The sequence below is a fragment of the Dromiciops gliroides genome, chromosome 3 (assembly GCF_019393635.1).
Source record: "Dromiciops gliroides isolate mDroGli1 chromosome 3, mDroGli1.pri, whole genome shotgun sequence".
In the NCBI taxonomy this organism is placed as follows: domain Eukaryota; kingdom Metazoa; phylum Chordata; class Mammalia; order Microbiotheria; family Microbiotheriidae; genus Dromiciops; species Dromiciops gliroides.
Genome location: NC_057863.1, coordinates 657,832,342 through 657,846,208, shown reverse-complemented (window position 1 = coordinate 657,846,208; position 13,867 = coordinate 657,832,342). Strand labels below are relative to the sequence as shown.

The window sequence follows — 13,867 nt, the reverse complement described above, 5'->3', positions numbered from 1 at the left end:
GGGGGCAGTGTTCCAATGCAGGCTGGCTCTCACAAGCTTCGTGACCCTGAGCAAGTCACTTCACCCTCTTTGCCTCAGTTTCCTCATCTGTAAAATGGGTTGGAGAAGGAACTGGCAACCCAAAAGGGGGCACAATGGATAAAGCAGGGGCCCTGGATTCAGGAGGACCTAAGTTCAAATCCAGCCTCAGACACTTGACACTAGCTGTGTGACCCTGGGCAAGTCACTTAACGCTCATTGCCCCACCCAAAAAGAAAAGAAAAAAAAACAAATGGGGTCATGGAAAGTCCAACATGACTGAAATGACTGAACAGAGGCAGCATCCTGTTCATCAGGCCATCTCTGTTCAGAAAGGACTTGGATGTGCTAGAATGTTGGTGTCCAGACTGGAGGGTGGAGGACCAATAACAATGACAAAATGATAAAAGCATTTATAAGGCACCTACTATGTGCCAGGCAATATGCAAAGTGCTTTATGACATCTCATGTGATCCTCACAACAACCCTGGAAAGTTGGTGCTATAAGGAAACTGAAGGTGACCAAGGTGAAGTGACTTGCCCAGGGTCATGCAGCTAGGAAATGCCTGAGGGTGGGTTAGAACTCAGGTCTTCCTGGTGTAATGATTGGAATGATGCCACCTACTGGAGACTTGCTGTGGGAAAGCTCCACCATGAGGAAAATGCCTCAGAGGCATTGTGGCTTTTCCTTGGCAGCAGGAAATGACATTTGCTCATGGGTGCTGTCTATCAAGGCTACCAGCCAATCAACTTGAGGAGCCTCCTATTTTGTGGGAGGAGACAGGAAGGAGGAGAGGGAGCCTGCGCGGAGAGCTCTTGCGGTTTTTGGGTTCCTGACTTGGTGGTGGTGGCGGCAGAGGACTTCACAGGAAATTTGAGGAAAGATAGGAATGCCAGGCTGTTGGAATTCTGTTCTCGATCTTTTTTTCTTTCTATTTTCCAATAAACCCTTAAAAACCTAAACTTATTTTATCAGTGATTTTAGTCAGTTTCCCCCAAAACTGGGGGAACAGATTAGAATCCACATTTAGAATCTTAAATTACACACTGGGATCAAGATCTCTCCCAAGGGAGACTTGGGAGGCAGCCAGTCATCTTGTTCCTTCTGTTTGTTTGGTGACTGAGAGTCCACAATTCTGAGCCCCTGGTAAAATGAGGATTTCCCTCCTTAAAATCCTCATTCCACCAAAGAAGACAGGCCAAAGGGAGGGTGTGGCCCCAGGAGAGCCACACCCCAAAGGCTCTGGCTTGTCCAGAGGTTTTTATTCCACTCGAACAGCGAACGGTGACCCTCCCCTCTCCTGGTATCCTGGCCCAGCCCAAGGGGCCCAGGGGTCAGTCGAGGAAGCAGGAGCCACATCCAGTGGCTCAGACCAGGACATCTTCCCCCTTCCGTCTCTGGTCACGGCAGCCCGGCCCACTGCAGGGAGGTATAGGCCACAGAGCCGTCAGGCCTGGGGGAGCAGAGGAGTAAGGTCTTCCGCACGTTGGTCCCAAGGCGGCCAGCAGAGACAAGGTCTGGCAGTGGGAGGGTATCTCCAGGGGCACAGCACTGAGCCACAAAGTGGGCGTGGAAGCGGAGAGGGTCACCTGGAGTCGGGGAGAAGGGAGGAATGAGGCAAGGGAAGGAGACACCCCCAGATTTCATCTGTTTTCTCAAACTTCCCTCCACCCACCCCAACCAGTGAGGAAGCAGATTGTAGACAGAAGACAAAAGCAGAGCTGATGCTGAGTCTAAGGTCCATTCAGGACACCTGGAGAAATTGAGGCTCAGAAAGAGAATGAGGACCAGAGGCCAAGAATCAAGAGTCCAAGGGGCCAGAAGCAGAGGTGGCAGGGGGCACCAGAGCCAAAGAGGCAGGCGCTGCTCCAGTCACAGGATCCAGATGGGGCCTGTGTGCCCCCCCTCCAAACACACACTCTCTTGTACAGCAGTGGCCCAGTCCCTGCCTGCAGCCCACCAAGGAGGGCTCATTCCTTTGGCATCAAGCCCAAATCCTCTCCCAAAGCCCCCCACCCACCCCCATTTTACACTGAGGCCCAGAAAAGGTAAGGGCCTTGCTTGGGGTGAAACTGCCAGACCTGCTCCCCTTCAGTTGGGGGGCCAGCACTATTCTCTTACCCCAGACCTACTCCCCAACCGATTTTTATGGGGTGGGGGTGCCTCAGGCCCTGTCTCTGTAATTCAAGGAGATCAGAAAGAGAAGCAAGAGAAGACAGACTTGTTGACCAGACTCCTGCCCCCCCATAAATATATATATTACAGACATGAAAACTCCATGCAGAACAAATGGTTACATGTGAATGGGTGCTGGGGGAGGGGGGACCAACTCACCTGGATAGACCAGAAAGTCACCCCCAAACTTGCCCCCGGAGGTGAGGAAGTAGCCCCTTTCCCACAGGTCCCTGTAGACTCGGTACCGCAGCTCATGGGTTGGTTTTCCAGCATGAGGCCAATCTGGGGATGGATGGTGCCAGTCCAGGGGCCTGGCCCAGGCAGGTCTAGGGCGAGCTGTGGGTAGCTGGACTAGCATTGCAGTCTCTGGGAAAGGGGGCTGCGACCCTGTTTGGCGGGGAGGGGAGACCAAAGAGGGAGAGTTGGAGCTCTGCTCGGGCACTCCGGGCCCCGCCCCCAGAGGCCCCCCCCACCTCACCTCCCTCCTCTCCTTGCTCCGCCTCCCTCGGCCCCCGCTGTTTCCTAGCCCGGCCCTCGGCAATGTGCTCCGCCAGGTCCTTTAGACGCCTCTGCCGGGCCTCCGACGCCAGGGCTTGCTGCTCCCGGAATCCAGACTCCTGCTCCTGATGGTAGGCAGCCACAGCCTGGGAAAGGGGACAAGAGGGGCCCTTTCAGCTGAGACTGGGGACCCGGATGCTCCTGGCTTCACGGCTCTGCCACCTCCCCAGGGTCCCAGGCTCTCCCGCCCGTGCCCCCTCCCCCCCAGGGTCCTAGGCTTCCAGGTTCCCAGAGTCCTAGGATCCCAGGCCCCGGCCCCTCCCCGGGGTCTCTCCGGCCCCGCACTCTCCACCGGGCACCTGGGCCCGCTGGCCTGGATCCGGACGCTGGGCGGTGACCAGAGTGGCGGCGCCGATCTCGGCCAGCAGCCGGGCCTCCTCGGGTAACAGAAGCAGCGGGAGGCCGAGGCGAGCGTTCTGCCGGGGTCCCCGAGCCAGGCTGCCCACGGGCCGGCCCCCCACACCCAGCCGTTCCCGCAGCGTCTGCGCCGCCTCGGCGCCCCACACCAGGGCCTGCCCGGCCTTAACCTCCACCACCAGCATGGATCTGGGCTCCGCAGCAGCTCCACTGCCCGGCTCCTACGAGCCCTCCGGCGCCCACGTGTCCAGCGGCTACGCCCTCTGCCTCCGGTCCCGCCCCTTCCGAACGCTCCGGGCCCAGCCCAGCCCCTTTCCCAAACGCCCCGCCTTCGTTCCCTGCCCCCGCCCAGCACTCAGCATCTCCCCCCTCCTTCCCGAGGCTCGGGCTTCAGCCCCGCCCCTCACCCAGCAGGCCCGCCCTTTACCCAAGGCCCCGCCTTAATTCCCCGCCCCTTTCCGAATGCTCTGTCCCTGACCCCGCCCCTTCATTAGCCTTCTCCCTTTAGAAGCCGGCCTCCTGCAGCCCCGCCCCCTTCCCAAAGCTCAGGATTTAGCTCCGCCCCTTTCCAAATGCCGGGTCCTTGGGCTCAGCCCCGCCCCCTTCCCGGCGCTGGGCCCGGAGCCCCGCCCCCCAGCCCTCTCCCGTCCAGCCCCGCCCTGCCAGGCCCTGGCCGGCCGCAGGCTTCCCGAGCCGGGGCTCTCTTTCGGGCGCCTACGGCTCCTCCCCGGATCCGGAAGGGGCGGCCGGCCACAGGAGGGGGCGAGCCGGCCCGGAGCCGCTGGGGGTGGGCAGGGAGGCTCCTGCTCGGGCCTGAGTCCGAGCCGGGCCGCTGCGCTGCAGGTGGGGCGGGGTAGCGGGGGACGGGACCGGAGACCCCAGGTGGGGCTCAGCGAAGGGCGGGGGAGGAGAGCCGCCTGAGACGGGGGAGGGGCGTACGCGGCCCCCCAGGGCTGGGGGAAGGGCATGCCCGGGACCTGCTGGGGCAGGGAAGGGGGATGGGGATGGGGGCGGGGAGCCTAGGGCTGGGGGAGGGGCGTGTCTGCCAGTTGGGGAAGAAATTCTCCAGCCCAGGAAGGGATGCTCGGGGCTCTCCAGGGGATGGGGGAGAGATGCTCACGGGCACCTTAGGGGCTCGAGAGAGGGCACATCTTCGCCCCTTAAGGAGTTGGGGAGGGGGATGCCTGGGTCACTCAGGTGCCACCCTACCCCGCCAGAAACATGACTCCCGAGGAGTGGAAGTACCTCGTGATCCTCCTTATCTCCATCCCCGTTGGCTTCCTGTTTAAGAGAGCCGGTGAGCTGGGTTCCCCTTTCTGTGGTCTGTGGGTTGGGTGGGGGAAGGAAAGAGCCGAGGGGCCTCCAGGTGGGGGCCGAGGAAGGGCCTCCTCCCCTGACTGCCCTTGCTGCTCCCCTCCAGGTCCCGGGCTGAAGCAATGGGCAGCTGCAGGGCTGGGTGTGGCCCTGACCCTGCTCACCTGTGGGCCCCACACCCTGCACTCACTGGTCACCATCCTTGGCACCTGGATCATCATGGAGACCTGGCCCAGGTAACCTGCCGGCCCTGACCCCTCTGTGGCGGAGAGGCTGGTGCCGCACCCCCAACGAGCCAGGCCCGTCTCCAGGCCCCTTCTGCCTCTTGCACTGGTGCCGGTGGCATGGACCCCCGGGGCTCCGGGTTCTAGGCCTGGAGCTGCTGGGCAGCCCTTCCCCTTTGAGCTCCTGACTTTGTCTCTGTGCCTAAGTTGGGAAGAGTGCGGCGTCACCGCAGCACCGTATCTTTCTGTCTGTGTCTCTGTTCCTCTCCCCTGCTTCCTCTGGGCAGGTCCTGCCATTCCCTGGCACTGGCCTGGACCTTTCTCTACCTCCTCTTCTTCCGGATGGTCACCGTCGTTGGGCTCCCGGCCCCAACGCCCTTCACCAATGCCCTGCAGCTGCTGCTCACGCTCAAGGTGAGGCCTCGGTACCACACGTAGCTCCCAGCACCCTCAGCACCACCCACTGCCCAGGAGCCCACTGGGCGGGTGACCCTGGCAGCCTCTCCCTTGGCCTGGCCCCTCAGGGCCCACAGGCTGCAGTTCTTAGTCCCCAGAGGAATTTGCTGGGGGTTGCTGGGAGCTGGGCTTTTCTCATTCCTTTGACTCTGGACCCAGGCTAGGACGGGAAGGGACTTGGTGGTCCCTGCAGTCTGGCTTCTTGTTTTACAAATGAGGAAACTGAGGCCTTGTGAGATGAAGAGACTTCCACCCAGACTGTAAGGGTTGGAGGCAGATTTGAACCCAAGCCCTCGGCCCCTAAAGCCTGAGCTCTTTCCGCTGCCCCCTCCCCACCACCACCATCTCCGGGAGCTCCTGGAGCACAGGGACCCCAGCCCAGAGTGTCCTCAGCACCGCGCCCGGTCCTGACACTGTGCCCCTTCCCAGCTGGTGAGCCTCGCCAGCGAGGTGCAGGAGCTGCGGGCACAGAAGGAAGACCCCCCGAAGCCTCTGCCTGTGGGACAGCTCCTGGCTATGCCCTCCCTGTCCCAGACATTGAGCTACAGCTACTGCTACGTGGGCCTCCTGACCGGTGAGCAGCCCCTGCCCGGCACCAGCCTTCCACTCGCCTCTGGGGCACACATGTGGCCTCTGTCCTCGGCTGTCACCTCGGTTACTAGGAGGGGACCCCGAGACCTCAAGTTAGGGGAACCTGGGTACCTCTGGAGGCAGTTAGCGGGGCCTCCTCCTTATAGACGCTCCTGGGGCCAAAGAGGACCCACTGACCTCCCACCAAAGGAGAGCCAGAGGCCCAGGCCCTTCTGCTGATCCTCAAGGCCTGCCTCCGGCCCTCTCTAGCTTCTCAGTGTCCTCCTTAAATGACCCCAACGTTGTCCAAAGTCAAATTAGCTTCTAGCCGCCACATCCCACTGCTGACCCATGTTGAGCTTGTGGTCCCCTAAGAACACCTGCTGTCTCATCATGCCTCCCTGTCAACTTCTAACAACTAAAGTGCTGAATGGGGAATCAGGAAGAGCTGGGTTCCAATCCCACCGCCTGGGACACTTACCAGCCCAGGGGCCCTAGGCAAGTCACTTAACATCCATGGGCCTGGCTTCTCCTTTGGCAAAATGAGGTGGTTGGTCCCTCTCCTGACAGGCCTCCGTTTGCCCCAGCTGGCACAGCGGGTAGCTGTGTGGCCATGACCTCCACTTCCTTCTCTATAGAGTGGGAAGAGCGCTGGAGCTTTTCCGTGGGCCCGAGTCGCCAGCCCTCGTTCTTCTGTTGAGGGTCCCTGGTGCCCTGACCTCCCTCTCCCCCTGCAGGCCCCTTCTACCGCTACCGCACGTACCATGACTGGCTGCACCAGGGGCCAGCAGCGGCAGCCGTGCCCAGCTGGGAGCCGTTGCTGCTGCGGGCCCGGCCGGCTCCCCTCTTTGGGCTGCTCTTCCTGCTATCCTCCTGGCTCTTCCCCCTGGAGGCCGTTCGGGAGGACGCCTTCTATGACCGCTCCCTGGCGTTCCGTCTCTTCTACATGGTGCCCGTCTTCTTTGCCTTCCGCATGCGCTTCTACGTGGCCTGGATCGCGGCTGAGTGTGGCTGCATAGCTGCCGGATTCGGGGCCTACCCTGTGGGGGCCAAGTCGAGGGCCGGGGGTGGCCCCACCCAGCCCTACCCTGCCCCAGACAGGTCAGCATCCCCGGGGGGGGGGGGGGGGGGGGCCATGGCCCCTGGGAAAGCTCAATCCATCCTGTGCCCACAGGAGGGCACTCTTCAACACCCCTGGCCCTGCCCAGCTCTGGTCCCTGGAGCTCTTTCTTCTGGCGGCTGCAAAGATGTGGGCCTCCCTTGGCCACAGTGACCTTGCACAGGCTGGCAGTCTGGCGCCCTTGGCAGCCATGAGGGCCTCACTCTCCCCTGAGAACCAGACCTGCTGGCCAGGAGACGATCCCCCCCACACACATGAACTAGTGGTGAAAGGGCCCCAGGCAAGTCCCCTTGGAAGGCATGGAAGGGGAGTCAGCTGCCTCTCCTGACCCCAGGGCTCTTCTTCTAGTCCGGAAGCTGCAGCAGCCACCAAATATGACTATGAGACCATCCGCAACATTGATTGTCACGGGACCGACTTCTGTGTGCGAGTACGGGATGGGATGCGGTACTGGAACATGACGGTGCAGTGGTGGCTGGCTCAGTACGTCTACAAGAGCGCTCCAGCCCACTCCTATGTGCTCAGGTGAGCTGTTTGGGGGGGGGGGGCAGGAGAGGGACTATGGCAGGGGGAGAGGGGCCCTGGTGCTGGGGGGGACAAGAGAGCCCCCCCGCACCCCTGACTCCTGCCCCCGCCCCCCAGGAGCGCCTGGACCATGCTCTTGAGTGCCTACTGGCACGGCATCCACCCAGGCTACTACCTGAGCTTTCTGACCATCCCCCTGTGCTTGGCGGCCGAGGGCTGCCTGGAGTCCGGCCTGCGGAACCGCCTTGGCCCGGAGGCCCAGCAGGCTTGGGACTGGGTGCACTGGTTCCTGAAGATGCGAGCCTATGACTACATGTGCATGGGCTTCGTCCTGCTCTCGCTGCAGGACACCCTCCGGTACTGGGCCTCCGTCTATTTCTGCGTCCACCTGCTGGCCCTGGCCGGCCTGGCGCTGGGGCTGGCCCTGGGGGGAGGAGGCCCTGGCCGCAGGGGAGGGGGCGCCAGGGCTGAAGCCAAGACGCCCCCAAACAAGTCTCCCACACCCCCTGACAAGTTGCGGGAGGAATGAAGGCCCCGTGGGGCTGAGCTCCCCGAACTTGGAGGGGACCCCAGAATCCCTGAGGGGCTTGAAGGCAGAGGGGGCTGGAGACCCAGAAGTCTAGATCCCAGAAGGGACAAGAGCATCGGCCCCAGCTCCCTGAGAGAGTAGGGCGTGGAGAGCCCTATTCCTGGGAACCCCCAGCCAGCCTCCCCGGGCCGGCTCCTTGGGGGGGACATTTTAATTTTCTCAATAAAGAGCCTTGGACAAAAGCTGTGTTGGTCCTTGTCTGGGAGGGAGGGGGCGGCTTCCCCAGCCTGGCGTCTCCTTTTGTTTGTCAGTGGGGAGGGGCAGGACTTCTGCCAGGAAGGTGAGCTCTGGACTACAGCCCCCATCAGGCCTTGCGCCAGGGGCCCCAAGGGCTGGCCCCGCCTTGGTCTTACCTGGGCGCTCCGACTTCCTACCCTGCTGTAGCCCCTGAGACAGAGACAATAATGGAAGCCCGAGGAGGGTCTGGGGAAGACTGGCTCCCCCAGAGTCGGGGCCCAGGTTGGTAGCAGGGAGCCGAGAAAGGGGGTCCCCGGAAAGGAATGAGAGGGAAGCTATAACCTCAAACTCTGCCCTTAGGCTGCTCTCCAAGGAAGAAGGAAGTGGCCCGGAGCCCCAGGGTGAAGTCCTGATGGGGGAGGGGGAGCTAGTGTCCCCAGAGGGGGGGGGTCTGGGGAAAGAACCTCGGGTAGTTTTGGGGGGTAGGGTTGTTAGGTACAAGAAACAAGAAGCTGGGGGAGGAACGCTTGGTTCCCCAAGGAGAAGCTGATCCTCAGCATCCTGAGAGACCTGGGGAAGGGGACGTCTGCCTCCCCCAGGGGAGGAACTTCAGTATCAGCCTAAAGAGAAGGGGAGTGGGGCAAGGAAGGGACTGGCAAAGGGACACAGGGATCCCTGAGGAGGCTGGGCTGACAGGTCCCCGGGGTCACCTGGGGACACAAGCTGGGAGAGGGGATGCGAGAGCCCCTCCCCTCCTCTGGAAGGGCACACATCAGGATGGGAAAAGGGCCCTTTCTGGAGACCCTGAGCCTCCCTGTCCTTTCTCTTCCCGGAACCCCTCAGGCCCGTCACTGGCAGCACTACTTAGTGAGCTTCCCAGCTCCACCACAGTGAGATACAGAGGTCCTGGTGTTCCTCCCTGGGGAGACCGAGAGCCACCTCTGGAGCAGAGTGAGCAGGAGCAGCGGCCGCAGGGGCAAACTGCCCCCCAGACATCCCCAGAGGAGCCCCCGGAGTCCCAGGCCCCTCGAGAGCTGCCCTGGCCCATAGAGGCCAAACGGCTTCTGTGGTGAGAGCCTGGCCCTAAACTAGCTTCTGCCTCGCTTCTTCACCTCCTTCTGCTCCCAGCCCCGCCCCGGCCTCGACCCACTCTGAGGGGTGGGGTTTCAATCCTCCTGCCCCCCCCCACCCCGCCTGGCACTTCTTCGTCTCCCCCTTGCATCTGGGTTGTTTTTTTTTTTTGAGTCGCTGTGTCCCTGCTCACCTCTCCTCAGGAAGGTTCAAGCAGCTAGGCCAGCAAGGCCAGTGTCAGGCCTTCAAGGATCCAGGGGGGCCCTGCTACTGAGCCGAGCTTGGGCTCGCTTGGCCAGAGCCCCAAAGATGCTAGTGCCCTGGAGGACCACACTGACGAAGATTGGGGGTGAGTGGGGCTGACAGGACACGGGGGAGGGGGGGCTGGACCACAGGGCCCTTAACAGCCATCTCCTCCCTCCAGGCCAGTATGGGGGAGGTACTGAGTCCTACTTTGAACTCCTTCGATTCCTGCTGGGTTTGAACATTCTGGGGGCCTTATTCCAAGGACTTCTGACCCTGCTGCCTCTCCTCCTGTTGGGTCCCATCCCAGGGCCACCCTCACCTGGGGTCCCTAAGCCTTGTGGCCCCTATAACCCTGTGCCCCAGGGCCTTGTGGATTACTCCACACACCTCACCAACCTGCTCTCTGGAGAGGTAAGGATCCCCTTGTGCTGCCGCACCCCAACTCCTGCACCTGTCCCCTAGAACTGGACCAAAGAACTTCAGAGCAGAAAGACACCATGAATCCAATCCCATTTTACAACAAAAGAAATCGGGGCTGTCAGAGGGCAAGGGGACTACCAGTGGTCACCGATCAGGCAGAGTGCACTCTGGCCTCAAACCCAGGTTCCTGGTTCCTAGGTTCTCCCCTTCTGTGCTGCCCCCACCAATGGCCTTTTCCCCTCTTTCTGCCCACCCCTTGCTTTCCTCCCAGGGTCACCTGGAGTGGTCCCCCCTCTTCTATGGTTTCTACCCAGTCCGTCTGACTGGTGGCACCTTCCAGCTGCCAGTCGCCTACCTGTTGTCCACATTTGTTTCTGGACTTCTCTGCCTTCTCCTGATCCTCGGAAGGTAGGACTTCCCAAGGACCGAAGGTCCAGACCTCCCTTTCCAATCTCCCGAGGCCCCACCTCCCCAGCACCGCTCCCCACTCTCGGTCCCTCCCAGGGTCAGGAAGTCCCCCAGGCCCAGTCCCACTCTCGCCGCCTGCTGTCCCCCAGGTCGGTGTCAGGACTGAAGCAGACCCTGCTGAGCGAATCTGGGGCTCTGACCAGCTACAGCCACCGTGTTTTCTCCGCTTGGGACTTCGGACTCCAGGGCACCAGCCGGATGGAGCTCCGCAGACGAGCGATACGCTATGAGCTGCAGGTGCTTCGAGGGCCGCGGACAGCAGGACCATGGACAGGGCCTAGCAGTCTAAGCCGCGGCTCGGGGGCGGGGCTTAGAACTTTGAGGGGTGGGGCACGGGCATGGGAGGGGGCGCACCATGAGGGGGCGGGCCGGGGCTTGGACTGGAGGAATTTAGAACTGAGGGCGCGGGGAACCTAGAATGGAGAGGAAGGGCTCGCCGGCTTTCCCAAGCCCCGGCGCCTGAGGTCTGTTCTCCCGGGCTCTGCCACAGGTGGAGCTGGAGGAGGCCTCGGTGAGGAGGCGCGCAGAAGCCCGGACGGGGGCACAGTGGGCCGGCCTGTGGGCCACTAGGACACTGCTCAACCTGCTGGTGCTAGTTCTGCTCGGGGCAGCCTTCTACGGGGTCTACTGGGCCACGGACCCCACCGGGAGTCTGCAGGTGTGGCCCAGACTGAAAGGATGGGACCAGCAGACGAGGTCCAGGGGCCCCTGCTGTGGGGGAAAAGGGGTGTCGGGGCTGGCATCCGGGGTATGTGGGACGCTCTGGGGAGAACTGAGGCCCTGAGGGGAGGGACCGGTCAGCCGGTCAGGTCTGTTCCCCAGCCCCGTTCTTCCATCTCAGGAAGATCCTGTGGTCCAGGCAAACCCGATCCTGAAGCTGCTGGTCGCTTATCTGCCATCCATGTTCATATCCACGGCTAACCTTATCCTTCCTCCTGTCTTCGGCCTTCTCACCAGCCTAGAAGGCTACACGCGGAGCCGCCAGGTCCAGCTCCTCCTTCTCAGGTAGCCCAGAGGGACTGGCTCTGGGGTCAGATCCAGCCTTAGACACCTGGGTTGGGCTCTGCTATCACTTCACACTCTGTCTTCCTTTACCCCCACCCAGGACCGTGTTTCTCCGCCTGGCTTCACTCGCGGTCCTCCTTGCATCCCTCTGGAGTCAGATCACCTGTGGGGGCAAGCCCGAGGCTGAGGCCTGCACCACCTGCGGCTACAATTATAAGGAACTACCGGTGATGCCAGGACCCCAGAGAAGGGGACAGGGCTGGGGACTCCTGGAACTGGGGAGGGGTCGAGGCGGGCCCTGGGAAAGAGATACCCGGGTCCCCAGGGGGCTGAGACCAGGGGAAGAGACACCTGGAGCTTCAAGGGGACAAGGACCAGGGATGTGGGGTCCCCGAGGGGGCGGGGACAAGAAGGGGAGAGAGGCCTTGGGTTTTCCCTGACCGATTCCCTACCCCATTCCCAGTGTTGGGAGACTCGGGTAGGGCAGGAGATGTACAAGCTACTGCTGTTTGACCTGCTGACCTGCCTGGCCATCCCCCTGCTGGTTCAATTCCCGCGCAAGTACGTTTGAGTTTCACTGCCCCCTGAAGCTTCATCCTCCCCTCCCCTGAGATTTCTTCCCCTTTCCCTCTCCTGGCCGGCCCCCAATACTCAATTCCAGAAATCCATTACTTCCATCCGTTCTATGGGAACCGCCCCTCCATTAGACCCCGCCCCGCTGGGACTGGGTCGTGCTTGGAAGGACTGCGTGGGGGCGGAGCATTTAGAGGAGTGCTAGATGCCATTGGGTGTCCAGCTCAGGGACATGGCAAGCATGGGAGCTGAAGGGAAAACCTGGGACTGGACGTCAGCAAGCCTTGAACAGGATTCTCCCGTTGTTTCTTTTCCAGACTCCTGGGTAGTATGTGCGGGGGCCCTCTGGGCCGTCTCTTGGGAACCATGGAGTTCCAGGTCCCTGAGGAGGTGCTGGGGCTGGTGTACGGGCAGACGCTGGTCTGGGTAGGGGGTTTCTACTGCCCCCTCCTGGCGCTGCTCAACACAGCCAAATTGCTGCTCATCTTCTACCTAAAGAGGGTGAGGGGACGCCTGGAGTGGGGAGAAGGGGGCCGGCTGGCAGCCAGAAATGGGAAGGAGTTGGGGAGTAGGGTGCTGGCATCCCGAGGGATGGGACGGCAGTGTGGATGCCTCTGGTCCCCTGACTCCTCTCCCCCACTACAGTTTACACTCTTCACCTTCTGCTCTCCGGCCTCTCGCACCTTCCGGGCCTCCACAGCAAACTTCTTCTTCCCGTTGATGCTGCTCCTGGGCTTGGCCATCTCGGCTATCCCCGTGCTGTATGGCATTTTTGTGTGAGTGGTGGGGACTGCCTCCCCTAGACCCCTGGTCCATCCCCTCACACAAAAGCTTGTCGTTGTCAGGGGTGCTTTGTAAGCACCAAACCCTGCAAGGTGGGAGTCAGTCTCCCAAAAGAGCTCCCAACAGTCACTGAATTTTTGAGACTAGTCTTATTTTACAAAGGAGGAAAGGAAAAAGGGTTTCCCCAAATCACCCACCGTGTCAGGGACAGAACCAGAACTGGGATATCATGTTAGAGATCCCTGAATTTACCCTCCTCCCCATTTGACAGAGAGGGAAACGGAAGCTCAGAGGGGGCAGTAAGCGAGGTGGGATTCACACCCAAGAGAGAAGGCAATGGGGTAGCTAGGTGGCACAGTGGATAGAGTACCCGCCCTGGAGTCAGGAGGACCTGAGTTCAAATCGGGCCTCAGACACTTGACACTTACTAGCTGTGTGACCCTAGGCAAGTCACTTAACCCCAATTGCCTCACCAAAATTCATAATCGTAATAGAGAAGGCAGTGATGGGTGGGGTTCGCACCCAATATAGAAGACAGTGGCAGGGGTGGGTTCGCAACCACGAGAGAAGGCAGTTATAGAGGTGGGATTCACACCCAAGGCCCGAGACTCCAAATCTCGTGCTCTCTGCCGTACAACCCCTGACCCACTCCTCCCCCCAATATGGATTCTGTCCCTGTATTCACTCTGACCCGTTTCTAGGATCCCACCGTCAAAATTGTGTGGCCCCTTCCAGGGCCAAGTGAACATCTGGGCTACCATAACTAATGCCATCGAGGGCCTGTCCCGGGGTGCCCGGGATTTCCTTTTCTTCCTGGGGACCCTAAGCTTCGCTGTACCTCTGATGCTGCTGTCGAGGTGAGGTAGGGACACCCGGGGCAGGGGCCTGGAGGAGACGACACCCGGGCCCCCTTTCCTGCCTCGCTAATCGAATGCACCTGTGCAACTCTCCCCCAGCGTCCTGATGGTCTACACCTTGACACTGGCCAGCTCCTACGGCCGCCTGGTTTCCAAGCTGAAGGGGCATATCAAGATGGTGAGAGGGCGCGAAGGGACGGGACGGAGCGGGCTAGCCGGGGGTCGTCTCCCCTTTCATTCGCTCCTCTCTCCCTTGTCCTCAGGAAAGCGAGAGTAAAGTGCTGTTGGCCCAGAGGATTGTGGCGCTCAGCCGAGAAGAGCGGGACCTGTGACCCGCGCCGCGGAGGTCCCGCTGCCGGG

At 61.3% G+C, this 13,867-nt stretch overlaps 3 protein-coding genes and 1 long non-coding RNA gene across 7 annotated transcripts; 2 read left to right on the top strand and 2 right to left on the bottom strand.

The window, feature by feature from the left end:
• Positions 1-1,264: 1,264 nt before the first annotated feature.
• Positions 1,265-3,426, bottom strand: TSEN34 (tRNA splicing endonuclease subunit 34). The gene is given in 4 exon segments (XM_043992646.1): positions 1,265-1,608; positions 2,354-2,652; positions 2,654-2,838; positions 3,052-3,426. Coding segments are annotated over 4 exon segments (915 nt in total). The 5' UTR covers positions 3,295-3,426; the 3' UTR covers positions 1,265-1,420.
• On the top strand, positions 2,707-8,089 carry MBOAT7 (membrane bound O-acyltransferase domain containing 7). Of its 4 annotated transcripts, none has more exons than XM_043992644.1 (8): positions 2,707-2,823; positions 4,327-4,406; positions 4,530-4,659; positions 4,935-5,061; positions 5,533-5,677; positions 6,411-6,774; positions 7,142-7,318; positions 7,436-8,089. In XM_043992644.1, the coding sequence occupies exons 2-8, from the start codon at positions 4,331-4,333 to the stop codon at positions 7,845-7,847; spliced, it is 1,431 nt and encodes a 476-aa protein (XP_043848579.1). In that variant the 5' UTR covers positions 2,707-2,823; positions 4,327-4,330; the 3' UTR covers positions 7,848-8,089. The 4 variants fall into 4 exon arrangements, with proteins under 4 accessions (XP_043848579.1, XP_043848576.1, XP_043848578.1 ...); XM_043992641.1 differs by lacking the exon at positions 2,707-2,823 and adding an exon at positions 3,796-3,952; XM_043992643.1 differs by lacking the exon at positions 2,707-2,823 and adding an exon at positions 3,868-3,991.
• Positions 8,090-8,230: 141 nt separating this feature from the next.
• TMC4 (transmembrane channel like 4) lies at positions 8,231-13,859 on the top strand. The gene is made up of 15 exons (XM_043992636.1): positions 8,231-8,366; positions 8,928-9,153; positions 9,359-9,504; positions 9,580-9,812; positions 10,093-10,229; positions 10,379-10,526; positions 10,780-10,947; positions 11,131-11,294; positions 11,395-11,521; positions 11,758-11,855; positions 12,185-12,368; positions 12,513-12,643; positions 13,352-13,507; positions 13,607-13,685; positions 13,771-13,859. The coding sequence occupies exons 1-15, from the start codon at positions 8,312-8,314 to the stop codon at positions 13,837-13,839; spliced, it is 2,121 nt and encodes a 706-aa protein (XP_043848571.1). The 5' UTR covers positions 8,231-8,311; the 3' UTR covers positions 13,840-13,859.
• On the bottom strand, positions 11,309-13,734 carry LOC122746741. The gene is made up of 3 exons (XR_006355567.1): positions 13,588-13,734; positions 12,527-12,626; positions 11,309-11,457 (listed from the first exon to the last, which is right to left on the bottom strand). It is a non-coding gene; the product is annotated as an uncharacterized LOC122746741 (long non-coding RNA).
• Positions 13,860-13,867: the final 8 nt, after the last annotated feature.

Bases quoted from the DNA above. Each gene is read 5' to 3' on its own strand.
- MBOAT7 (XM_043992644.1), top strand. From the start codon at position 4,331: ATGACTCCCGAGGAGTGGAAGTACCTCGTGATCCTCCTTATCTCCATC. The intron at 4,660-4,934 runs GTAACCTGCCGG...TCCTCTGGGCAG, and splicing joins ATCATGGAGACCTGGCCCAG to GTCCTGCCATTCCCTGGCAC. The intron at 5,062-5,532 runs GTGAGGCCTCGG...GCCCCTTCCCAG, and splicing joins AGCTGCTGCTCACGCTCAAG to CTGGTGAGCCTCGCCAGCGA.
- TMC4 (XM_043992636.1), top strand. From the start codon at position 8,312: ATGGAAGCCCGAGGAGGGTCTGGGGAAGACTGGCTCCCCCAGAGTCGG. The intron at 10,527-10,779 runs GTGCTTCGAGGG...GCTCTGCCACAG, and splicing joins CGATACGCTATGAGCTGCAG to GTGGAGCTGGAGGAGGCCTC. The intron at 13,508-13,606 runs GTGAGGTAGGGA...ACTCTCCCCCAG, and splicing joins CCTCTGATGCTGCTGTCGAG to CGTCCTGATGGTCTACACCT.